This window comes from Danio rerio, chromosome 5, assembly GCF_049306965.1.
Source record: "Danio rerio strain Tuebingen ecotype United States chromosome 5, GRCz12tu, whole genome shotgun sequence".
Taxonomy (NCBI): Eukaryota; Metazoa; Chordata; class Actinopteri; order Cypriniformes; family Danionidae; genus Danio; species Danio rerio.
The window spans coordinates 70111596-70139489 of NC_133180.1; the positions used below are offsets into that span (position 1 = coordinate 70111596).

Genomic DNA, 27894 nt, shown 5'->3' on the forward strand with positions numbered 1-27894 from the left:
AAATAAACCAAATGTCAACGTCTAATAATGTTACAGCTTGAGGTTGTGTGGATGTTACCACCAAGATGTCTATCAGACGTTGAATTTTGGTTGCCATACCTGATGAATAAATGTCAGTATTTGACGTCAATATGTCATTGGTTTAAGATGTTGACTCAACGTTGGATTTTGGTCACTTTCTAACACAACCTAAAATCAACCAAATATCAATGTCATTAGATGTAATTATTGCACGTCAAAATAACGTTGTCCTTACACTAGCTAGACATTGAATTTTGGTCAGCTGACGTCACAACCTAAATCTAACCTAATATTAACGTCTTATGTACAATAAATGATTCATTGGATTTACTAAATATTTTACTAAATAGGTTAGTGGCAAACAATTTACAGTATATGGGCTGAAATTAAACAATCAAAGTTAAAACATTTCATTTGTTTGTTTAACTTCAGCCCATATAAATAGTGTGCAACCACTTACCTTAAAAAAATGTAGTGTACTTTTTTTCAGTGTACTGGCACTTGAGTAATTGGTCATCAATGGCCGCCAGTTCACTGACGTGTGAGAAAGTGCCACAGCTGGAATGAACACGTATTAATGAGACACAGCCTGAGGGCACTGATGTCCCTTTTTATCTCATTCCACTATGCTTAAAGGGATAGTTCACCCCCAAAATGAAAATCTCAAATGGTAATAACCTTTATGAGTTTCTTTCTTCTGCCAAATACAAAAGAATATACCCAGCAGGCATTTTTTGTTTTAAAAGATGTCTAATAGATGTCTAAATATAGCCACTTTGGCTAAAACAAGGCTAAATTTGGGCTGTCAGTGAACATCTAATAGATGAAGAAAATGTCAAACCTAGACTAGTCATCAAGTAGACAGAAATGAATGACTGCACATATAAAGTCTGTCTTATCTGTCTATTTGATGACTAGTTTTGGGCTAATCTTAGATGTCTATTAGATTTTCACTGACCGCCAGCCTTGTTTTAGCCAAGCTGTCTACATTTAGATGTCTGACATCTATTAAACACAAAATTGTTTGCTGGGTATTTTGAAGAATATTGGAAGCCTTGTAACAACTGGAAGTCAATGGTTAAAGGTTTCCAACATTATTCGAAGTATCTTCTTTTGTGTTCAATTGAAGAAAGAAAGGAAAACAGGAATTTAAATGACAGAATTTTCATTTTTTTTTGGATGAACTATCCCTTTAAGATGAAAAAAAAATGTCTTTGTAAGATAATCATTTAATCCATTTAATGTTTTTTTTTTTTTTTTTTTTTTTTTTTTTTTAGGAATAGTGAGGTTATTTATTTTAAAACATCCATTTATTGTATTCGATACTGATATTGTATTATACTTTTTTATTTTTTTGCACTATTTCTGGCTTGAGCTCCAAATATACATGAATAAAGTGAAACAACAATAAAGTGGAATGACATTCAAATTCAGAAACAGCTCATTTTGGGGAAAAAAAAGTTATTAAAATTATATTAAATTACTTGAAAAGTTTTACAGAGAAAATTCACAGTGCAATACAAATATAGGCAACAACGTAAGTTTAAATGATGTACATTTCCTTCACCCTGTGTCCTTGGTCCTCGACTTTGACCCTGAAGTTTATGTATGAAGAAAACACATTTGGCAGGCTGATTTGAAATCATGTTGATTTTAACGGCAGCAGCCATTGGTTTGGATGTTAACACGTCCATCTAAAGATCCTCAGTGCCGCTCTGTAGGAGGAAAATAAGCTTTATGAAGTGAAAACCGATTTCTGAAACTCAATGTGTACAACTTTCATTCAAAACCTACTGCATTTGTGCTGCTAGGGAACAATCTCTCCTTCACGATGGCACTAATGTCCGTGAAAATGTCATCCTCTTCTCGATCGGCATCGACCTGACCAGGCAGAGTGAGGCAAGAATTGGGTTTCATAACATAAAAGTAGACGTAATATAAACTTGCTTAATTCAACGATTGAACTAGTCAGCACATAACATCTTTCACAATACCTTATTCACTTAATGAATTATACATACATTTTCCTCACTCTTTTTTTATATATAACCAAGGACAATTGGTAACACTTTATAATGAGGTTGTATTAGTTAGTTAGTTAGTTAGTTAGTTAGTTAGTTAGTTAGTTAATGCATGAACAATACATTTGTTACAGTATTTGTTCACGTTAGTTCATGTTAACTCACAGTGCATTAACTAATGTTAACGTGCATGGCTTTGGATTTTAATAAATGTTTAACTATGATTAATAAATTATGTACATATATTGTTCTTATTTATTTTATGTTAGTAAATACATTAACTCATGAAACCTTATTGTAAAGTGTGAATGGAAAGTTATAATAAAAAATGTATGTTTTCTAAGCATTTAAGATCGCTAGTGAACTGAGGTATGTAATAACGTAAAGGTGCAGTGTGTAAGTTTGACACCCAGTGGTTGAACTAGGTATTGCACTTCATGATCATGCAAGCGCATGTTGCCAGATTGAGGACACCAACGGGAGTGTGCCCTGCTCTCACTATCAAGCCTAAAGGCTGATTTAAGACATGTTCTAAATAAAAGCAAGGGTGCGCGATAGAAGAAATATTTTCCATATTAAAAGGAGTTTTTGTCCTAACCAACACCTGAAATTTATATTTTAGAAACGGCTTCTAATTCTTGCAGCTGAACAACAGAAAACTGACAATGATTGCCTCAGGTACAGCTCATGTGCTTTTTTTGGGTGTTAAATGCTACTAATATGGGTTTGGATGCCATTTAACATGAAATTTATTGCCATGCTACTGAAAGCAGCAGCAGATAGTTCACCTCTGATCTTGTAAATAAATTCAACCGTTTGAAACTGAACTTCAAAACTGTGACTTAGTGGAAGCCAAACACATATTAGTGATTCAGCATCTACATTTAATAATGTTAAAGAGGTTTAATATGTATTAATTGGATTATAAACCTTACAATTTCGTTGGAGTGCAGTGGGTGCACTACTCTGTGCTTTTGAAAGACTGTATTTGGATTTCTGTCATGTTTCGTCTGGTGCAAACAGCTAAAATTCTTATCACTGCAAATCACGACATGTAGCGTGTTGTTAGGACACGGAGTTACAATGTAACCTGCTCACCTAATGTTTACGCTCATAATATTTATATTATTTGTTAATTTTAAAAACAAATGTGGAACTCTGAATCTGCGTCTCATTTTGGAGTCTGCTACTGTCCACCGGAGGTCGCATTTCAGCCACAGGCACATACTTTAAGAACCTGTCTGACTGATTGAATGAAAAATGTGGTTTTCCAACAAGGCAACCCGAGAGCTGAAATATAATTGGCTAAACTGGCAGTAAGCTGGGTAAAAAAAAAAACAAAGACAGTTGTTCCGGCACATAACACACATTTTTAAAGCAGAAAATCTGACTTCAGCATTGTTTTTCAGATAAAAAAAGAATGCTTACTTAGCATGTTGTTGTAAATATCTGCAAACACATTATGGTATTTTTATACTTTAGAAGCGCCAAAAACTTACAACACCTTTAAATATATTTTTCTGCACAACAACAATAATGCACCTAATGACTCATGTGCAATGCATCTTTATTGATGCTTTTTACTGCACTTTTTAAATATTAATTACTACATGCATAAAAACAAAACACTATCATCAGCAAAACCGGCTTAAACCACTTTACTGCAAAGCAATTACTGTACACTATCAAATTATAAGTGTCACTTGGTGAATCTAGTTAATAAACTCCCAGCAATACAATTATTGATTTTTTTCAACACATTCTAACTTCTGACTTGTCACATAATGACACTCGGTCAGGACCCCTACATGTCTCCTTGTGACATTTTTAGGTATCCCTTTTAGAACAGTTTTATATTCTTTGATGCTTTTGGCCATTCTCATTATGCGTTCTATCAAATAGTTTGTGTGCATTTGTAAAATATGAATGATTTTATAAAATGCGTGCTTTCAAAAATATGTTGGTCCGCTATATCCTGTGCTTTATATTGACAAATTAATGGGTTGAGTGCAAGGAGCTGGGTTATGTGCTCGTAAATGTGTTTGTAGTGTAATGAAAGTAAAATAGTTTTGACCGTTCACTTTAGAAAAACTCAAAACCTCAATAAGTAATGATAGATATCCTTAAGGTTTTAACGGTATTACTATTTTTATCGATACGACTTATCGTTTCAGTACTTTAACGGTTCTCTTATCGGTACTTTTTGTAGTGTTTTTTTAAAAAATAAATAAATAAAATTGAACAGAATTAACAACAATTTATTTTATTATTACATTTTTAACCCTTTGATACACAAGCTATAAAATAGATATAAAAAATAAACTTAGACGGGTCACTTTAAACCCATGTAGTACATCAAAGGGTTAATGTAAAATAAAGCAAAACCAATAATTGTAAAAAAAAAAAAAAAAAAACTTCATGAGTTGCAAAATGCAGTTAAATAATTAGATAATATTTATGATTTTTTATGAGCACATTCACATAAATATGACTCAGATGCCAAATGTACTAATGAAGGTTGCTAATTATGATATTGATGGTAAACTCGGACCCAAACGATCCTTTCAAAGTGCAAAAGGGTAATGCAATATGCTTTATTTATTTCTTTAATCAATCTTATTACAATTTAAAAACATTTTCATGCTACTACACCAGTTATTGACTCATCCTTGTTAGAAATAAAGATCCAGTAATGTAATAATGATTGGTGAAGCAAGCATACTAAGATAAAAAAATAATTAAAATTTAAAAAACTCTTACCCGTACAATAAGTCCTCTCTCCTGATAGTACTTGGCTATGAGATTGATATTGTGTTTGAAAGTGTCCAGTCTCTTCTCAATAGCATGAGAATTGTCGTCAGGACGGCCCTGCTGAGATGCTCTTTTCTCTAAACGCTGCCGAAGCTGCTGATTGGAGCAGGCCAGCAAAATCACCAAGTCTGGAGACCCAATCTGAGGAAATATCAAAACAACACTAATGGCTATCCAAACTTGTGCTTATATTTGAGGGAGCACACATTTAAAGTGGTGTCCAAAACCATAGCGGGCATTCAGAACAACATTCAATCAATCTCATAATGCTCTCCGACAATGACTGTACAGCCAATGTACACTCATCAGCTAGAAAATACACAAAATGCGATGCGAGAGTTTGCGCGCCAAATTAATTTTTACATCTGACCACAAGATGGCGTCCAAAAAGCTTCTACAATCCTGTCACTAATACCAGCAGCACTTTGGGCTTGGCCATGGTGAAGAGTTTGGAATCTGATTGATTTATTATCAGCTGCCTTAATTAATTGTTAGTAAAGGTGTGACAAGACACCTACTCCACAAGACGAGACACAAGATTGGGTTCATGAGAACGAGACGAGATTTTTTACCAATTTTAGGGAGTCTTTTATTCAACCAGAAAAAAAAAATTACAAATACAAATACTATTTATGTGCCTTTTAAAATCAACTTGTTATGCATGATATTTTACTTTTATTTTAATGAATTCTATGCAGTAAAGAACAAGAACACACACACACACACACACACACACACACACCGAACACAGATATAAATATATCTATACATACATACAAAAATACAGTTGAAGTCAGAATTATTAGCCCCCCTGAATTATTAGACCCCCTGTTTATTTTTCCTCCAATTTCTGTTTAACAGAGAGAAGATTTCAACACATTTCTGATCATAATAGTTTTAATAACCCATAATTCTAATAACTGATTTCTTTTATCTTTGCCATGATGACAGTAAATAATATTTTACTAGATATTTTTCAAGACACTTCTATACAGTTTAAAGTGACATTTAAAGACTTAAATAAGTTAATTAGGTTAACTAGGCAGGTTAGGGTAATTAGGCAAGTTATTGTATAATGATGGTTTGTTCTGTAGACAGTCGAAAAAAATTAGCTTAAAGGGGCTAATAATTTTGTCCTTAAAATGGTTTTTAAAAAATTAAAAACTTTTATTCTAGCCGAAATAAAACAAATAAGACTTTCTCCAGAAGAATAAATATTATCAGAGATACTGTGAAAATTTCCTTGCTCTGTTAAACATAATTTGTGAAATATTTAAAAAATAAAATAAAAATTAAAGGGGGTGAATAATTCTGACTTTAACATGATGAAATCTGACCTGCTCCTCAAAAGTGAACGCCTGTGAGATCTCTCTAGGAAAACCATCCACAATGAATCCTTTAGCATCCTGTTTCTTGATGAACTGTTGTTTTAGCTCTTCAATAGTCGTCTCCTACAGGAAACCATGCCAGAACAAGACAATGAAAACGAACAAGAGGTGAACTGCATAAAAGATTTATCAAAAATACACTAATAAAGTGAAATATTTTATTAATAATATAGAAATATAGTTTAATTCTGTAATGTCTTAAAGGTTTAGTTCATCCAAAAATGTTGTTATACTCATCCTCATGCTATTTTAATCCCCTGAGACTTTCGTTCTTCGTCCGAACATGAATAAATATATTTTAGTTGAAGTCTGGTGGTCACAAGTCCAGAAAAGGAATCAAAATATTGTCGAAACATTCCATCTAACAACTTATAAACTTAAAAAAAATAATAATAATAATTGGTGTGCCAAAAAAGCTGTAAATACTCTGTTTACCTAGTGCAGTACTACAAGGAGTATGATGTATTGCCATTGGAGTAAGCAGCTAAGGTTAATTTAGTGAATAAAAATGAAAACTAAGACTATTACTTAGACCAAAAGTAAAAGTATTGATCAAAAGACATTTTCATTAACTAAAATGAAACAATAAAAATCCCTAAAATGAAAAACTAAAACTTGCTGAAACTGAACAATCACTTAAACATGAACTGAAATTAAATAGTAATTCGCAAAAATGATTATAGTTTTGTTTTTTATTAATAAGCACTCATTGTGTTGCTAAAATAAAAACTAAACTATTGATGAAATTATCTAAAATTACAATGAAATGTACGGCAAATTTAAAAATAGTATTAAAACTAAATTGAGCTGAGTCGAAAGGCAAAGCTCTCGATTTACCGGTCAATCTATGTTCCTACTCTCACCTATGGTCGTGAGCTTTGGGTCTTAACCGAAAGGACAAGATCTCAGATGTCAGATGAAGTCAGCTGAGGTGACTCGGGCATCTGTTTCGGATGCCTTCTGGACACCTACCAGGACACGCTGGAGGGACTATGTCTCTCGGCTGGCCTGGGAAAGCCTCGGGATCCTTCCAGAGAAGCTGGAGGAAGTGTCTGGGAAGAGGGAAGTCTGGGGTTCTCTCCTAACACTGCTGCCCCGGTCCCGGAAAGGTGGCAGAAAATTAATGAATGAATTAATATATTAACCTAATCAACAGTGCTATGCGTACCATGATCTAATATGGAAGACATTAGTAAACAAAGTAGTTTTTAACTTTTTTTTTGTTCTTGGAGCTTCATTTGATTACAGTAGAACTACTCACGTCACATGGAATGTTTAGACAATGTTATTTTTGTTCCTTTCTAGGACATTATTGTCTATAGAGGGTCAGAGAGCTCTCGGATTTCATCTAAAATAAATTTTTTTGTGTTCTGAAAGTGAACCAAACCTCAGGGGTTTGGAAGGACATCAGGGTGAGTGATTAATAACAGAATTTTCTTTTTTTTATAAACTAAACCTTTAAAGGTGAACTATTATGCCTTTTTTTACAAGATGTTAAATAAGTCTTCGGTGTCCCTATAGAATGTGTAAGCTGCATCCCAAAAAAAACACAAATAAAGTTTGATGAAGCTGCTCCTTTTAGACTTTGATCCTAATTGTGCCATTTTGGTGACTGGCACTTTAAATTCAAATGAGATCGTGTTCTTTTCAAAAGAGGGTGGAGCTACAAATGCCTATGTGTCAGCATTATGGCAGATTTAAAAACAAGACTAACGTCCTATTAAAATGAGGTAGAGATCATCACTAATGGTCGAAACGTTCTCTAATGCACAAAGGGGGGATGTCAATCAGTGTTTCTTCTGACTGTTTTTATCAAGTGTGATAAAAAATTTTTATCAATGCATTTTTACCACTAGAAGCTGATTATATTCACAGATTATTGCCACACAACAGTGTTTTAACACCTTAAAAAAGTGATTTTCTTGCATAATAGGCCCCCTTTAAAACTTTAATGCAGTCTTGTGATGGCAAAGCTGAATTGTGCTGAATATTTGTATAGAAGCCATAGCATTCTTTGATGAATAGCAAGATCAAAAGAACAGCGTTTTATTTGATGTCTGATGTCAGTCTTGATAACTCAGCAGCTGTAAATACACCATATCTGTGAAATGTACACAGTTGTTGGTCAAAGTGCCAAACCTGAGGTGCCAGTTCTCCATTGGCAATGATTTGGGCAATCAGCTCCCATTTCCGGTCACTGGGCGCATGATGAAGCAACTGATTCCTTAAAATCTCCCCAACAGACACATGCTCGAAATCATAGCGCAGTGCGATTTTAGCTGTCTGAGTGCCCTTCCCACTGCCTGGTCCACCTGGAAAATATCATGGCAAATCCCACTTTACATCACAGAAACGGCACAATCGAAATGCTAATTTCTAATTAATTAAGGTCAGGCTCTAGTGAATTTCCTTTCATTTAGCTCAAAGAGTTTTAGAATATGATGAATTTAGAGTAGTATCAGATGCCTGAGACTGACCAGCACCAGTTTTTTTGGGAAAAATGAAAAATAAAAACAAATTAGTCTCTGAAAATTTGGTCTTTATCAGTTCAATCAATTAAATTTTATCTTGTTTTCAGCTGCATTGTACTACACTCAAAAATAATGTTTGCTAGTTGTTCAAACTACTTATTAAAAACAAGCTGAATCATCACAATTGTAAGATATTGGGAGACAACCTAGCTGTTTTATGTTTAATCCACTTAAATTAAAATATTAATAATAATTAGGTTAACTTAATTTGAGTTCAAGAAATTGCACTGCAAAAATGCTTTTCTTACTTAGATTTTTTGTCTTGTTTCTAGTCCAAATACCTAAAAATTCTTATATCAAGAAGCATTTGCGAGGCAAGCAAAAGATATTGTCTTGTTTTCAGAAATAATATGGCAATATTAAGTGGGTTTTTCCTTAAAACAAGCAAAATAATCTGCCAATGGGGTAAGCAAAATAATCTTGTTTTTCTTTTTGACAAAAGATTAGTTTTTTTACCCCATTGGCAGATTATTTAGCTTGTTTTAAGGAAACACTGCACTTAATATTGCCATATTATTTCTGAAAACGAGACAAAATCTTTTGCTTGCCTTGAAAATTCTTCTTGATTTTAGAATTTTTAGATTTTGGACTAGAAACAAGACAAAAAACTAAGAAAAATCAGTTTTTGCAGTGTGTGTGGAACCCTGCAATTTTTTACAATGTAGAAACAAGTGATGGCTGCAACCCACACTTAAAATACATAACCTTAGGTACGTCTGCTTGCAGTTTTTGTTTTTGCAAATCCACCAGAAGCCTCTGTATACTCTTTTTGATTATCACAAATTTCTCTTGCGCATCCTCTTTTCGCATAAATCCACCAGAGGGAGCAATATACTCTTCATTTAAGCTGCTTTTTTCTTTATTAATGTACACAGAGCACCCCATATTAACAAGAAAAAACTGAATTGTTGACATTTTTGGTGATTTATTAAAAAAGAAAATATTACATGGCCATCCTAGGTATTTAGAGTGAAAAATTTAAGGGGGTCTGAATACTTTCTGTACTATTTCAGCACATTGCTCATCTTGGACATTTTGTTATGTTTAAATATTGCAGTCTTTCCTTAATATCATGTACTTTTTATGCTTATAAAAAGACAAAACTGCATACCATTTCACTAATTAGATCTTGGATCAAATGCTCTTGTTTTGATCCGATTTTTAATAAAATTGCTAAAATTGCAATACTGATAAAATATTATGATTAGAAGCATTATTGCTTAGTTTTAATGTACAACTTTAATTCTGCTCCAGTTTCCCCCACAGTTCAAAGAGATGCCCCAAAGCATAAATGTGAATTGAATGAAACTAAAATTGGCTGTAGTGAGTTAAAGGGTGTGTATGGGTGTTTGCCAGTGTTGGGTTGTAGCTGGAAGGGTGTCCACTGCGTGAAACATACTGTATATTGGATAAGTTGGTGGTTCATTCTGCTGTGGCAACCCCTAATTAATAAAGGGACTAAGTTGAAAGGAAACAAATGAATGAATTTTATTTCTTACCCTGCTTAAAAATCCAGCTTAAACCAGCCTACGATGGTTGGCTGGTTTTAGCTGGTCGACCAGCCTGGTTTTTGAGGGGTTTTGACCATTTCCAGGCTTGTTTTCTAGCCATTTGCAGCCTGGTCTTAGCTGATCAGGCTGGAAGATGACCAGCTATAACTAGCTTGACCAGCCAAAACCAGCTATGTCCAGCTTAAACCAGGCTGGTTGGTTTTAGCTGGTCATTTTCCAGCCTGACCAGCTAAGACTAGGCTGGAAATGGCTGGAAACCAGCTTGGAAATGGCCAAAAGCCCTCTAAAACCAGGCTGGTCGACCAGCTAAAACCAGCCAACCAGCTTAGGCAGGTTTAAGCTGGATTTTTCAGCAGGGTTATCAGGTTTTTCTTAATAGGGCATATTACCCCAATAATGGAGCACAGGGACTTTTAATTTTCAGTAAGCCAGCTCAGGCACTTCTAGTGAACCATCATACCATTATAAAACCGACACTTTTAAGATCTGCTTTTTTAAATATCAATGATTTAAACAGACTTTCATCTCGTTTTACATTTGAACAACTAAATGAATGCTTAATTCTATTTAACAGACAATATTTAAATGAATTTACTTTACTGATGCTGTAAAATTAACCTCATGAAATTGAAAATAGTCACATCAACCTATCCCTGGAAGTTTAATGGTGGCTGAAAGACACCTGCCGTGCTTATAGCCCATTCTAATCAGATTATTGTTGATGCTTTATATACACTTTAACTAAACATTTCAAGAAAAGCATTGTTAAGTGCACCTATAATGAAGATGATGTGCGGTCGTGGTTTCGAAGGGTCAAAGACGTCGTACTCCTGTATGAGCCCGGAGGACTCAGTCATGTCTGAGTCACTTTCGATGGAGAACTGAGCCTGGATTGGAGGCAGTCGGTCATATCGGCGGTAAGGCCCGGGTCCAGGACCAGGACCACCATCTGAGGAGGAAGACAGATTACATTCATCAGTTCTTGGTTAATAGTAAGCCACACAATACTATATGGTTACAGTTAAACCTCCGTTATTGAAATTTATGGGACATTTTCAAATACTCAAACCCTCTTTAACCATCATAATTAGCTCTTAATTTCACACCCCAAATAATTGTTTCTGAAGAGTATTTTTTCTACAAAAAGAATCAGTAAATTATATTATTTATCACATATTGGAAATGTACAAATTAATATAAAGTATAATGCATACTGAATGGCTACTTTTCATGAATTTTAATAGTTTGTAATATGTACACACACACACACACACAAATATAAACACATATACAAAAATATTAGGTTTTTCTTAAGGGTCTAGCCAGAGTCCTGACTTAAATCCAGTTGAGATCTGTGGAGGGAGTTAAGGATCAGGGTGATGTCAAGGAGGCTCATCGCTAAAGATAAATTGGCAAAAATACCAGTGAAGATACAGTATGCAAAAAACGGGTCAGCATTTTTAAGAAGTGTTCTGTAACAGCCAATAAATGTTTTTCTATTGATTAGTGAAAAGGGTATGAATGATATTGGACATGGCGCCTTTTGTCCAAAGGTAAATAAAAGCTGACAGTTTTTTTTTCCACAATGATGCCTCTTGTACATCATCATACACATCATTATCTAGCTTATAAAGTATAAAGATTAAAAATGACTGTTAGTTTTTTTAGAGCTGGACTGTGGTCCTTAACATCACCTCTTAATTTGTCATCAAAAACTAGTTTTCTAAATATTCATGACATTATTGTTTTTTGTATATAAACTTTTGTTACACTGTGATATTTTAGTTGGTTTCTCGTGATATAAATACAGTTGAAGTCAGAATTATTAGCCCTGCTTTGATTTTATTTTATTTTTTTTTTATATTTCCCAAATGATGTTTAACAGAGGAAGGACATTTTCACAGTATATCTGATAATATTTTTTCTTCTGGAGATTGTCTTGTTTGTTTTATTTCGGCAAGAATAAAAGCAGTTTTTTTTTAAAACCCTTTTAAAGACAAAATCATTAGCCCCTTTAAGCCATTTTTTTTTAAGTCTACAGAACAAACCATCGCTATACAATAACTTGCCTAATTACCCCAACCTTAACCTAATTAACCTAGTTAAGTCTTTAAATGTCAGTTTAAGTTGTATAGAAGTGTCTTGAAAAATATCTAGTAAAATATTATTTACTGTCATCATGGCAAAGATAAAATAAATAAAAAAATAAATAAAAAAAAGAGATGAGTTATTAAATCTATTATGTTTAGAAATGTGTTGAAACAATCTTCTCTCCATTAAACAGAAATTGGAGGAAGAAACAAACTGAGGGCTAATATTTCATGGGACTAATAAATCTGACTTCAACTGTATATGATAGTTAGATGATTCAATATAAAACTAAATAAATAAAAATAACTAAATAAGACTTAAAGAGATTTTGTGTTGAACACAAAAAGAAGAAATGTTGAAGAAAGCTGGAAACCTGTAACCATTGACTTCCAGAGTATTTGATTTTGCTACTATGGAAGTCAATGGTTACAGGTTTCCAACATTTTCCAGAATATCTTCTTTTCTCTTCGACAGAAAAAGAAACTCATTGATGTTTGCAACCACTTGAGGGAGAATAAATAATGAGTAAATTCCCTTTTTTCCCTTTAATTGAAGCTGTATTAGACTTTTATTGTTTAAATATATTTAAACCTTTTTATCTTTGACCCTTATAAATCACACACAACTAACAATTTATTTATAATTTTTTTTTTTTTAGCAAGCTAAGATGAAGTACTTTCGCACAGGCTTAGTTACCGAGTTTGCAGGGAGCTTTCTTCCCCTGTGCCGGAGTGATTGGCGGAAGAGGTTTTCGATCAGGTGTAATGAAAGTATCCCAGACCACACATTCAGGACCCCCGAGGTCTCGTGTTTTCTGCAGGCAAATCTCCAAGAATGCTAAAGGGTCCTCGGGTTTGTGGTACATCAGTCCTGTTAACATGCTCTGTAACATGAGACAATTTTTGTTATGAAATGCATATAATGCTGATAAGATACACAGATTACTTGTATTACGAGTGTTATAATTACAGTACAGCTATGTAAATTAGTTCCTGCATCACATGTCAATGTTTTATAGAATATTACACAATTATAAGTTGAAGATTAGAAGCCCTATCATACACCCGGCGCAATGCGGCACAAGGCATAACGCAAATGTTGTTTGCTAGTTTTTAAGCTTGAAGCAAGCGTTTTTTGACGTGTTGCACTGCGCTGTTTAAATAGCAAATGCATTTGCGCTCATATGTGCGCCCATAGGTCTAAAAAAAAGGTGTGTTAATGCGCATTGCTATTTTGGGGATCTAAAATACACTGTTCAATAGACTAGCTTAGAGGAGGTCTAAAGCGCATTAGTTGTGCGCAGGGCCGGCGCGTCCATAGAGGCGACTTAGGCGGCCACCTAGGGTGGCAGTATAGAGAGGGCGGCATTCGCAACACCCCCCTTACCACCCGCGTCCTCAGTTATGTCTGCGACACCTCTCTCACCACCCACGTCCTCAGATATATTCGCGCATAGGCGACAGAATAGAGAGGGCAGCGTCAGTGAGCGACACCTCCATCAGCGCCTGCTTGTCCTCAGTTATATCTGCGCATAGGGCGGCAGAATAGAGGTCCGCGACACCCGCGCGTCCTCAGTTATATCCGGGCATAGTGCGGCAGAATAGAGGTCCGCAACACCCGCGCGTCCTCAGTTATTTCCCCGCATAGGGCGGCAGAATAGAGGTCCGCGACACCCGCGCGTCCTCAGTTATTTCCGCGCATAGGGCGGCAGAATAGAGAGAGCAGCGTCGGCGACACCTCCCTCCCTCCCTTAGCACCCGCGCGTCCTCAGTTATATCTGCGCATAGGGCGGCAGAATAGAGGTCCGCAACACCCGCGCGTCCTCAGTTATATCTGCGCATAGGGCGGCAGAATAGAGGTCCGCGACACCCGCGCGTCCTCAGTTATTTCCGCGCATAGGGCGGCAGAATAGAGAGAGCAGCGTCGGCGACACCTCCCTCCCTCCCTTAGCACCCGCGCGTCCTCAGTTATATCTGCGCATAGGGCGGCAGAATAGAGGTCCGCAACACCCGCACGTCCTCAGTTATATCTGCGCATAGGGCGGCAGAATAGAGGTCCGCAACACCCGCGCGTCCTCAGTTATATCTGCGCATAGGGCGGCAGAATAGAGGTCCGCAACACCCGCGCGTCCTCAGTTATATCTGCGCATAGGGCGGCAGAATAGAGGTCCGCAACACCCGCGCGTCCTCAGTTATATCTGCGCATAGGGCGGCAGAATAGAGGTCCGCAACACCCGCGCGTCCTCAGTTATATCTGCGCATAGGGCGGCAGAATAGAGGTCCGCGACACCTCATTTTATTTTCATAACTGGTCACTTTCGTTTTCACATTGGGGTTGAGGGCGGCGTGATCGTCCTCAGCCTAGAGCGGCAGTTCAGCTTGCTCCGGCCCTGGTTGTGTGCCTCACTTAAACATTGCTTAATACACACAGGATTTACAGCAATATGGAAATATCATTACAAATGAAAAAACAATTAAAGAAATAAAATAATACAAAAATTATTATTTTCTACATAAATATAAAAATCACTGCCTCCATGCCTTCTTCATCTCGGGGGCTTTTTTCAGTTTATTCAGGACTTGCTTTTGTATAATATTATTATTAATAGTAGTATTATTTATTGTATGCTTATTTATATTTGTTTAATTAAAAACAAGCTTAGATTTGTCCACCTGTCAGGTTTTGGACCATATTAGGCACAGCATGTGTGTTTGGATATAAATCAGTTTTTGACCACACTTCATTATTATTGTTCATTTATTTGTTTGCTGAAAATTAGAACTGAATTTAAAATTAGTTTTGAAACAAATCTTTGTGATTAACATACAAAATTGATTATGTAGGCTAATGGATGTCTGTGCGTACAACATGTTTCCTTATCCACAGAAGAGAGTGAAAGTAAAGAATGAGGAGGCTCATCTCTCATTCTCACGCTGTAGATGCTCTGTTTAACTGTTTTCTTGCTAGTGAAGCGTCCAGTTTTTCCACTTACAAAGTCTGCCATCTAAATAGCAAATGCGCTATGGCGTGACGTAACTGACTCTTAAAGGGAATGAGAGACGAGACTGATTGGTTTATTCTCAAAACACACCTACAGTATAACTCATTAGGAGAATAAGCTCAACCCTGTTAGACCATGCGCCGCGGCGCAAAGTGGATTTTTCCATCCTTAAAATAGCAAAAGTGGATTCGGACATGCCCTAAATGCTTTTGCGCTCTGGACTTTGCGCCAAGATTGTTAAAATAGAACCCTAGATAATGTAAGTTAAAGAGGACCTATTATGTAAAAATTACTTTTATAAGGGGTTTAAACACAGTTGTGTGGCAACAGTCTGTCAATATAACCAGATCAAATAGTAAAAATGTATTAATTCTATTTTTAATAATCACATTTGATAAAAACAGTCAGAAGATACACTTTGGTTGACATTTTTCCTTTTGTACGTGTCATCAGTAGGAGAAAGCCCCACCCGTTAGTGACATCTTCCCCTCATTAGCATATGCTGTTAGTCTTGTTTTTAAATCTGCCACAATGCTGACACACAGGCATTTGTAGCTCCGCCCTCTTTTGAAAAAAAAACACAATCTCATTTCAATTTAAAGTGACAGTCACCAAAATGTTTTAACACATTATTTGTAGAGTATTTTGAGCTGAAACTTCAAATACACACTCTAGGCACATCAGAGACTTACTTTATATCTTGTAAAAAAAAAAAAAGGTCACCTTAAATGTATTTAATAATACAAACAAACAATGAATACATTTATTACAGTATTCATTCATCTTTGTTAGGATTAATGGAAAAAAAAGTAATTCATTGTAAGTTCTTATTAACTTGTTAAGCATGTTGGTTTTAATAATGCTTTATGAATGTTGAACATTGATTAATAAATGTACAATTATTGTTTATTTTTAATTCATGTAGATTACAACATTAACTAAATGCAACTAATTGAACTGAGCTAAATTGAACTGAACTTAAACTCTACAAACTGAACTACGCTGTTTCAATTGACTATGATCTTTTATGTGAAGCTGCTTTTCTACACTGTAAAAGCGCTATACAAATAAAGGTGAATTGAAATAGATTGAATAACGTGTGACCAAAAATATGTACACTCACCAGCCAGTTTATTAGGTACACCTTTCCAACTGCTCATTAGCGCAAATTTCTAATCAGCCAATCACATGGCAGCAACACAATGCATTTAGGCTTGTAGACATGGTCAAGATGATCTGCTGCAGTTCAAACCGAGCATCAGAATGGGGAGGAAAGGTTATTTAATGTAGCATGGTTGTTAGTGCCAGACGGGCTGGTCTGAGTATTTCAGAAACTGCTGATTTACTGGGATTTTCAAGCACAACCATCTCTAGGTTTGACAAAGAATGGTCAGAAAAAGAAAAAATATCTAGTGGCAGTTCTGTGGGTGCAAACGCGTTGTTAGGTCAGAGGAGAATGTCTAGACTGGCTTGAGCTGATAGAGAGGCAACAGTAACTTAAATAACCACTCAAAGAGCATCTCTGAATGCACAACACATCGAACCTTGAGGCAGATGGGCTACAGCAGCAGACACCACACCGGATGCTACTTCTGTCAGATAAGAACAGGAAACTGAGGCTAAAATTCACACAGGCTCACCAAAATTTGACAATAGAAGATTGGAAAAACGTTGCCTGGTCTGATGAGTTTTGATTTTTGCTGCGACATTAAGATGGTAGGGTCCGAATTTGGCGTCAACAACAAGAAAGCATGGATCTATCCTGCCGACAAATCTGCAGCAAAAGGGGGTCCAACCCAGTACTAGTAAGGTGTAACTAATTTAGTGGCCGATGAGTGAATATTATCATTTTCTTGCCATGTTGTCCTAAAAAGTTTATGTTTAAGGTAAGCATTTCTTCCAAAACTATTGATAAAGGTTCATTCCACCGTGGAGACCCCTGATAAATAAGGGACTAAGCCGAAGGAAAACGAATGTACCTGAATTCTTACCAAATAGCTATGCACATCGCATTTTTCCAATATCTTGCAGCCCTACCGCCAACTATTCCAGCATGTTTTACACAGCGGATGCTCTTCCAGCCACAACCCAGTACTGGGAAACACCCATACACTCTAGCATTCACACACACTCATACTCTATGGGCAATTTTGTTTACCCAATTTACCTATACAGTAGCACCTGTATGTCTTTGGACTGTGGAGTAAACCGGAGCACTCGGAGGAAACCCACGCCAACATGGGGAGAACATGAAAACTCCACACAGAAATGCCAACCTGCCCATTAAGGACTCGAACCAGAGACCTTCTTGCTGTAAGAAGGTCTAACCGAAAATGACGAAAGTGCTAACCGCTGAGCCATGTAAACTGTGAAACCTCTGACTTCTGAAATATTATTTTTTTTTCCTGTTTATTTGCCTCAAGAGCACATTTCATTTAATAGTCAAACCGAGAGATTTCTGGATGGCAAAAGAAAGTGAATAACATCAAGGGGGAGAGAATAATAATTGCAAATTGTTGTTCTATTCATCCCACACGTGTTAGCAGTTCATACTCCGGGCCTTTTTAGAGGGACGTGGAATGGAAAACCGGAGCCCTAAATAATCAGCTGTTTTCTTCTTTTGATGCAAATAAATCTGCTTGAGAATTTACATCTCAATCCTCACGGGTATCAAACAGCTAAAGACACATTCAGCTGCAGAATAAAGGAACAGTGTCCGAAGAGAAACAAAACAAAGGCCTGGATTTGCTACAGGGTTCAGTTTATTTGTAGACCACAGCATTTTCGAGGATTAATGCAGAGAAATAGCATTAAAAACACTGTCTGCTACTGTTCCCTTAAAGATGTAGAGTGTAATTTTTTTGGTTGATAAAATCAGATGTCAGTGATGACCACAAAGGTTTTCATTAGGCCTACACATATAACGTCTCAGCATCGATATCGCAAAATACATAATAGTCATGCAATGTGGAATCAGGACTATAGCTGATCAGGTACAACAGTTCAACACACATGAGAACTTTGCAGTCAATTCAGTTTAACCTTAATAAAGTGAAAGTTTATCAATTACTCGTGTTTTTAAGTCCTGTGTAAACATTTTAAGCGAGTTTAAAGCATTTGGGCTCAAGGAATTATTACCTTTGTATCTTTAACAAAGATTAATCGTATTTAGTTATTCACTTAATAAAGAATATACAGCTTTTGGCATTTACATTTGATTATTTTATTTCTGTACCTGTATACTTTTAGACTCCTTTATTTGTATTTTTGCTCTACTTTATTTTCTCTCTGCCTGTATTTTTTTTAATTATATTTTCTGCATTCTACAAGTTGTCAAGTTATCTTGTGAAAAATTGCAATACATAAAATATCGCAATGTACGTTTTTTTCAATATCAAGCAGCCCTAGTTTTCATAGCCAAACTCGCAATGGTCAAGTTCTAAAAGTGATTTTAATTTAGACAAGTAATTTAGGCATTTAGAAAATGCTCGCAGATTTTAAGAAGGGATGCACCGAAAGGTTGTTTTTTTTTTGGCCAATATTGTTTTTAACAAAAAAACTTTTTGACAGTTCCGATACCAATACAGTTTACTTGTAAAATGTAAAAAAAAATCACATATATATATATATATATATATATATATATATATATATTAGGGGTACAATGATTCAATCTACTCAAAGTTCGGTATGTATCACGGTTTTAGGGTCACGATTTCAGAACACCCAGCAGAAGCGCAACTGAAGTAACAGAGCTGCGCAAAATCCACAGTCTGTATGTCCGGGTCTATATAGGATGCTTCTGGGTCTTGACACAGACCCCGATCCGCCTGTTAGAGCCACTGATCTACGCTATCTTTGCAACAACAAAAAAAAATCAGCATTCGTTATTTTTTTGTCTCTGTATAAACTTACATTGAGCGCTTGTTTAAAAACTGAGGCAATCTGCTGTGTTTTGGCCTCACCTGCGCTTTTGGCTTTATCTACTTCATTTACCATGCTTAACTCTCAGAAACTCAATACACACACTGGCCAGTGTTGCCAGATTGTAAATTTCAAATTATCATACCAGAACCTCAAAATTATCATATTTAGAAGAAAATCACCGTACACGACTCAAACGGAGAGTATACAGCTTTTATCTAGACAAATAGCGTTTTGACACAATGTGCAAATCACCACAATACGTAAATAACAAAAAACAAAACTAACGTTAGGTGTACCTTAGTGGGAAGGTTCAAACTCCACCTCTGAGACTCTGTCCTGCATGTATTGTCAGCCGGATTCATTTTGCGGTACAAATTGGATGCCATTACGGACTGCAACATAGTGGTGGTTGGCTTGAAAGCAGTGCACCCTCCCGAATTTTTAACACACACTGAGGTGTGCACGAGCCCATTCAGGGTATCTATCATGAGCCGATTTCGTGACTTTGTTTTGATGAGATTAACTTTGGAAAAACACACTCACACTCCACATTCTCCTCACAGACAGTAGACAAAAGATATAAGTATAGAAGTCCTAAGATTACACTGAAATTCATTTCAAATACCATAAAATTCTGAAATTATCTTACATTATAGGATTTTTTACATTAATGATCGTACAGAGGTTGAAATTTTGTAAGTCTGGCAACACTGACACCAACACATAAGGAAAAAGGATGTCAATAAGTGATTTACATACTAAGAGGTGATTGGACAGGTCCTCACACATGCAATGCATGTGAAAAGTAATCAAAAGCACAAAGGTGGACATTTTTTGCAAACCAATATTTATAATGCATTTTCTGAACCGCGGATCACAGGGCTGAACCGTGGAAGGACAACGGTACAATATGATTTTTTACAGAGAACGGTTGCATATATATATATATATATATATATATATATATATATATATATATATATATATATATATATATATATATATATAATATTATAATTTATATAATTTAATTTATTTAGTTAACCATGTTTCAACACATTTTATGTTCAATTAATATTTTTTATATTTTGTATTCATATTTAATGAATCATTGTAGTCAGTAGAATTGATGTCAAATGCGATGACTAGAAAAATGAAATAAAACAATTAAGGCAACATTTTTTTTTTTTTGGCTGTGTACTATACAGAACTAGCTATTTTCCCCCCTTAAATTAATATTTACTAAACATACCTTTGACCAAAATTTATATCCAGCCTGATCTCACGAGGAAACGTATTTTACGTTTTTTTCAGTTTAGTGGCTAATTGTACGAATTCGTACGAGTTCAGTGAAATGTACGATTTTAAAAAGAAGGCGTGGCAACCAACCCAACCCCAAACCCCAACCGTCATTGGGTGGTGAGCAAATCGTACTAAATTGTATGAATTAGATCGTCCGAATTCATACGAATTAGCCACTAAATCAAAAAGTTTCGAATTGCTGTGAGATTGCATTGGTATTTCAGGAATTTTGCTGCTATATCCTGATATATTACAGCGACCTATTAATATTGAATCATATTCTCTCAAAATAAAATCTATTAATTTTAAATGAACTCTATGAAGCTATACTTTTTGCTAATCATCCAACGTATCAAAATGGTTCATGGGTTTTGTTGTACACCATCTGGTACACACCTCCTGTCATCTAAAACATAGTTTGCATGCTTTTAGCAAGAAAAAAAGGCTTTCAGTGTCATTCTGAAAAAGGTCACCTTCAGGTCATAAGTGTTTTCCTTTGAAATGTTTATTGATTTTTATTAAGTCAATGTAAAAATAACTTACATAAGATATAAATAAATATAACCTAAATAAAAAGAAATAATAATTAAAAAGTGCAGTGTGTATAAAATATCATAAAATATATCATAAAATCCGACAAGTAAAACTACCGAGCTGGTTATAAAGCATCGGCTTAATAGGGTTTTTTTTGGAAAATGTTGTGACAAAATCTATATCAATTTTATCTACTCTACTGTAAGTAGTCTGCTATGTCTGCAATAAAAGCTGTGCACCAAATAGCATCCACTCAGCCTTTCTTCTCAGGTATGAACTCCCTATTCTCATATATCATATTATATGAGCCATAAAAGCCTGATATATTGATATGATACTCAACAAAAAATACACATGCAGCAGTTTCTTTTAGAGCTTTTCTAAAGGTTGCATAAACTCTTTCCTTTACAAAAACTGATTTAACCACATTTCTATATTTAAACACCATTAGCTATATTTGACAAAAAAACATTTCATACATCATATGACATGCTTAATTTGATCAATTCTGATTATTTAAATAGTTAATATTTTTAAGTGCTAAAGTTAATGTTAAAGTTAATGTTTAATGGTGACCAAAGAGACTGCAGCTCAGCATTTATAAGTACACCTCTTACAAATCTATATTTTAAATTAATATTTTTAATAGAAAGCTACTGTATACAATATTATATTTTGAATGTACATTAAATTGGTCAGTACTCTAGCCAAATCTGGGGCTTATGTTACAAAATTACTTACGATAATTGTCCAAAGACAAGTACACCCAAATTTATGTTATAGAAAATATAAAATACAATTTTTAAAAAAGGGGAACAATCAAGAGAAGCAAAAAAAAAAATAATTTGTTAAGATTTTGCAGATTGTCATTTATTTTTGCAATATTTTAATTTAATTTTATCTTTCAATTTCTAAATAAGTATATCTGTTTAATAAACCGGTTTTGTTTAAATGCACCCAAAATACATCGCCTATATTCAATGAGAAATGGATCAAAATATTCATTTTCAAAATGGGGTGTACTCAATTATGCTGAGCACTGTACACAAAACACATATGGATCTATTTGTTTTACATAGTGTAGATTTAAAAAAGTAAATATTGTTAACAATGATCTGATGACCACATAAAAATATGGATATAATTTGAAATCATGTGAAAACCATCCATCATCTGTATCACTTATAAAAAAGCTTTTTTTTTTTTTCTTTTTTTGGCATCGGTGATTTAAAAAAAGAAACTTTCTTTACAGTGGAAAAATAAATCCTAACACCTATACACACTCTTTCACACACATACACTACGGCCAATTTAGCTTATTCAATTCACCTATAGTGCATGTCTTTGGACTGTGGGGGAAACCGTAGCACCTGGAGGAAACCCACGCCAACACAGGGTGAACAAACTCCACCCAGAAATGCTAACTGACCCGGCCGGGGCTCGAACCAGCAACCTTCTTGCTGTGAGGCGATCGTGTTCAGGGCTGATAGTGGAAAAAATTCCTGAGCCTGAACTTTTTTTCCTTGCCCCTGAGGTGAGTAGGGGTGGGTATGCAACGCACTTTTAACACATAACTTGTGGGCCCCTGGGCCCAAATATATTAACAGCCTATGTGTAACCCTGATCATCATTATTGTCAAGTGGCTCTTTTTAGACACATGCCAGTAATGTCAGTGACACATGCCAGTGTCAGTGATCTTGTGACATGTGCCAGTAGGTGTCAGTATAAGCACGTTATAAGCACATTAATCTTGACTTTTATATGACTACGAATACATAAAATAAATGCTTTTAAATTAAAACATCGTGGAGTAGCTCAGCAAATAAACTAACTTGCGACGCGATAAATTAGGTTAAAAGTCGCGTAATGATTAAATATGGTTTTGCTCGTGTTAATTAATGTCATAAGCTTCGCCGGGTGTCGATGTCACTGCAGTGACATGCAGCGCGACACTCTGAGAAACACAGGTCACTACACATGCCACTAGCGAGTGACACATGACAGTGGAAAACCGGACGTGCCACCGGAATGTGCCAGTGTCATCTGTACGTCAGATGTCGTGTCACTCCATGTTAAAACTGCTACTGTGAATCCGCGTTCAAGCGCACACAATAAGCTAAAATTCGCCCCAAGCACCCGCAAAAACAAATAACAATGAATGTGTCGAGGAAAGTGTAAGGACATATCTTAATTATTTATTAATAAACTTATTCTGAGTCAGTGTCACAAAGATCCTGACTGGCAATCTCCTCTTGGACTCGCCTTTAGAAATTCATCTTTACGGATTACATGAAGGACTTTTTTTGTTTTCGATTTGTTTTATTTCGTTAAGTAATAATTTAAAGCTTTCTATAAATATATTTATTATGTCTGTGAGGCATATACATTTTGCTTCATTTTGTTAAGCGCTCCTGTTCAAAAACCAGACGACAGAAAGCGCATAGTTTTGGTTTTCTTTATGTTATAAAAATCGCTGTAACGTTTTTAGATGTATTACTCGTACTTAGTGAGCAAAAATGACGGATAACTTTAAATTGCTCCCACTGAAAAAATGCAAGTGATTGCTCTGGCGCCTCAATGTCCTGCAAGCTTTTTATAAGCAAACTATGCGCCTAATAGCACACATTCTTTAACGTATAAGCTACCATTGTTTTATACTTGAACTGTTTTATATCTTTTATTTTAGCCAAGTCGTGATGATCTGAGAAGGCAAACTGATCAAACAGACAATGATGGTCTTCCGCTGGGCGCTGTTCGTTAAAAAACCTTAATTTTAACGAATAAAAAATGCTCCAAACGTTTTTCTAAATAAGCTGAATAAAAAACGAAACTAAATATAAACACTTTGCCATTAGGCTACATACAAAACTGAACTATTTCATAGCTGAAACACTAAGTTGTTTAAGGAGAAGGGGGAAATATATTTTTGTCCCGTCTATTGCTTCACCGTTATTTCGAGAATAAACCCAGCGTAAATATGCAGATGTCATTCCCAAAACATATCAGCGTATATGTGCCGAAAACGAAAGTTTCATACAAATTCTGAATGGATTATAGCCTGGAAAGTGCAAAGCACGCTCCTCTTATTATCACTAAAAAGCGTCACTAATCATAGTTCATAGAGATCTCACAAAGATCCGTTATAATTTATAAAGCTCTCTAAATTACACAATGAATCTTTTATTTACATGGCGTCATACACTCAAAAGATGATTCACGAGCACACAAAATGGCACTTAATAAAAACCAATCCGGCGCTTTCAGCAGTGAGTGAATTCTGTGAATCTAGAGAAATGACAGATCAATATCTGTGAACCTGATTTTTTTTTTCCCCGCAGCCACAGTACGCCGGAAATCCGGCGTGGTGCCGGAACGCTATCACCCCTGCGTGTTACCCAGTGGTTAAGAAATGCAATCCAAACAAAAATTTTCTCTGTGGGGTAGTTAAAGGGACAAAAAAGGAAAATATATGAACCTAAAAAAACACATATGCAGAAAATAGTTTTAGATCTTGATTAAATGTTGCATAAACACTTTCATTTACTGATTTTTTTCCGGCTATATTTTATAACATGGTAAATTCTGATTATTTAATTCTTTTTAAATAATGTTTAATGGTGACCACTGAGACTGACATACACTAAGTGAAGTTAATTTATAAACTAATTTCGAGAGGATCACATACTTATGAGTGACTTGGCTGGCCACGCAGCGTATGATTCGCCAATCCGACGATTCCTGACTTAGTATAAACAACCAAAGCACCTTTCCTTAGACATCTTCGTCTTGAAGAATCCCCCCTTCCACCCCCTCTCCTCCTCTTTTTCCTCTATAGGGCAGCACGGCAGCCCAGTGGCTAGCACTGTTGTCTCACAGTGTAACGGAGGCCAGCTAGTGAGTGCTGTGCAGGTAAATATCACTCCTCTGACCTCTAAGGCAGGTCGCACACCAAGCGCCGCTCGGCGAAATGTCTATGGGGGTGAGTGTAACAGAGGCCAGCTAGTAAGTGCTGTGCTGGTAAATCTCACTCCTCTGACCTCTAAAGGTGCTCTAGCGACAGACGCTAGAGGCCATGGTCTTTAGCCTCCTTGTTAGAGCAACCGACTCCCATGTGGAACGTCACCGGTTCGATACCACTCGGAGCGGGTTGGGTGTTAAAGGACTGGCGGGGTTACAACAGCAAGAATGTCTCTGGTTCGGGTCTTTACCCAGCCAGCTGACATTTCTATGTGGAGTTCATGTTCTCCTAGTGCTCACGTGGGTTTTCTCCGGTTTCACAGTCCAAAACATGAGACATAAGTAAATCGACTAAACCAAATCAGTACCATAGACGTATTTCACCAGCAGCATACCCTCATAGCAATCCTAAGCAGCGGGGGGAGTTCTCAAGATCTACCTGAGCTCAAACTCCCCTCTCGCCCTGCAAACGGGAGGGAGCACCTAGCTCGAGGATCTTATGAGTTTAGGGCTCTCTCTCGGGACAGCATGCCAAACAAGCTTTACCACCAATCAATCTTGAAACACATAGAAAGAACACAAAGCAGAAACACACTAAACACAAATGACCTTTAAGTTTTTTTTTTTTTTTTTTTTTACAGTGGAAAAAGTTTCCCTAAGATTTTTCAATTCACAAAAAAGTATCTTGCTTTATTATTTGTCCATTGAAAGCTTTATTAAAATGACTATTCTCTGTCAAAACCTCTTTATTTTAAAAAAGCACAGGGTTATTTTTAGTACAGCCACCAATGGGTGAGTTTTAAAGATGTATATCTAGAGTTATGAACCTAAACCTGCATGTTTGCATTCCCCAGAAAACTGCGTGTTCGGGCACATGCAAGAAGGATATGACTGTTTCAGTCCTCATCTACCCCCTTCTCCATTGCCCACATTTCCTAAGATGAGTCACATAAAGTAAATATAAAGTACAAAGCTGTTGCCTTGGTGACAGCCAAAGCGTTGATGTGCCGAAACTCATGTTTACAATGTGAGCAGCTGTGTCTAACACATATTGATGAAGTGCACCTATATTTAGGTCAATCTGGAGATGGAAAGCAGCTCAGAAGTGTGTGCCATGTCCGTCCACGGTGTTTTGTATGCCACTGCACAAGCACAAGCACTTGTTGATGCTGTCTGAGGACAATCTGACAAGCTCAAGACCCTCGCTTTGCCATCACAGCAGCCTTCTTGAGGATCACCATAGAGACACCTTCAAGTATCTAATTTACCATGTAATTGTGCATGCTAAATAGATGCAGACTTTCTGATGGATTCATGCAGTGAGCTCACATCTGATGTGCATATATAGATCCTTAAAGACTATTAACAGCAGAAAATTGTATTGTTTTAAACTCTGAGAAGTAAACTGGTAGGTGCATAATAATAAAGCATGTGCTCACCTTGAAAACACAGCCCGTGTAATACCAGATGTTTACAGATGTGTCATTCCTTTCTCGGATACATTAATGCTACACGGTTTATGTACGGATGGAAAAGGCTGATTCTTACCTCAAAAAGGTGTGGGATCTGTCGTTTGGAGAGGTAATCCTTGGCGTCGTTTGTGTTCATTCTTTTGGCTTCTCCAGTCCAGAGCAGTGTTTGTAAGTCAGTGGAGCAGCAGCTGTGTGTGCGTGTGCGTGTGCGTGTGTGTGTGCGCGCTCAACTGTTGCGTTTCACCCTCAGAGCAGCTGCTGTCGTACACCATCACATTGGCTTGTTTCTCCGCTGTTTTGACGCCGATGACCTCCAGGCGATGTTTCTATTCAACAGTTGTTAGTCACGCTCATGAATGCCGAGTTCAAAGTGACCCTCAGCCACGCGTAATCACGAATAATCGACTTGTCTCGAGTATATTTTGGTTTTGGTAAGGATTTGTACGTCAGTGGCACTATATTTTTGTTATGTGCTTGAGGTGACTGTTTGTAAGCTACTTAATTTGATCGAATTTAGCCTCACCTATATGTTACAGTTAGCCACGATATTTTATAAAGAAAAATACTAATCAAATTGCGACTACTTTCAAGTATCTTTTGGTATCATTAAGGACTTGGAAGATAACGTTACGTCAGTGACACTATACTTTTGCTGTGTGTTTGAGGTTAAATATACTAAGCTATTAATTTGATCAAGCCTAAACCTATTTTACAGTTTGACACAATATTTTATTAAAACAAAAATCACGAATAATTGCCTTGTGGACTTGTTTCAAGAGTCTTTTGGCATCAGTAAGGATTCGTAAGACTTAAGTCGGACACTATTTTGCTGTGTTTGAGGTAAAATTTATTAAAACAAAAACACTAATCATGAGCATAAGCATTTTTTGCATGTGTTAAAGAATGGAGTCTTGTGAGACGTAGTCACATCATCACAAGTCACATTATTTTGATTTTTTCACACAAAAACATACTCGCTCTTTTAAAAATCAGTCTTGGGTTTTCATTGTTATTTAAGGAAGTTGAGGAAGGTCTCATCTTTGTTGTTTTTCATTTCAAGATTTTCACTCTTTGGCAATACTAAAGAAAAAAATGTATACATTCAGTACTTAAAATCCCTTTTAAAATCCACAGTTTAAATTAAAACAAGGAACAATACAAAACAATTGAAATAGGGAAATGGCAGTCTCGCAGTGATTTTATTTTACCAATCCAATTCATACCTTTTTGAACAAATATCTTCACTAGTACATAAAATAATCATGTTTTCTCATGGTAGGATATCTGGCTAGATATTGGCATCCAGTTCTGCGGAAAGCTCATAGT

At 36.0% G+C, this 27894-nt stretch overlaps 1 protein-coding gene across 1 annotated transcript; it reads right to left on the reverse strand.

Moving 5' to 3' along the window:
* Window positions 1-1370: 1370 nt before the first annotated feature.
* Window positions 1371-26971, reverse strand: ak5l (adenylate kinase 5, like). Its single transcript, NM_001017540.2, has 8 exons — window positions 26645-26971; window positions 13071-13257; window positions 11059-11232; window positions 8381-8553; window positions 6191-6304; window positions 4803-4994; window positions 1816-1902; window positions 1371-1736 (listed from the first exon to the last, which is right to left on the reverse strand). Exons 1-8 carry the CDS (start codon window positions 26702-26704, stop codon window positions 1716-1718), a joined length of 1008 nt encoding a protein of 335 aa, NP_001017540.1. The 5' UTR covers window positions 26705-26971; the 3' UTR covers window positions 1371-1715.
* Window positions 26972-27894: the final 923 nt, after the last annotated feature.

Coding starts and splice junctions, on each gene's coding strand:
- ak5l (NM_001017540.2), bottom strand. CDS start 26,704: ATGAACACAAACGACGCCAAGGATTACCTCTCCAAACGACAGATCCCA. Junction 13,258..26,644: donor AGATCCCACACCTTTTTGAG/GTAAGAATCAGC, acceptor CTCATGTTACAG/AGCATGTTAACAGGACTGAT. Junction 11,233..13,070: donor GAAAGCTCCCTGCAAACTCG/GTAACTAAGCCT, acceptor CTTCCTCCTCAG/ATGGTGGTCCTGGTCCTGGA.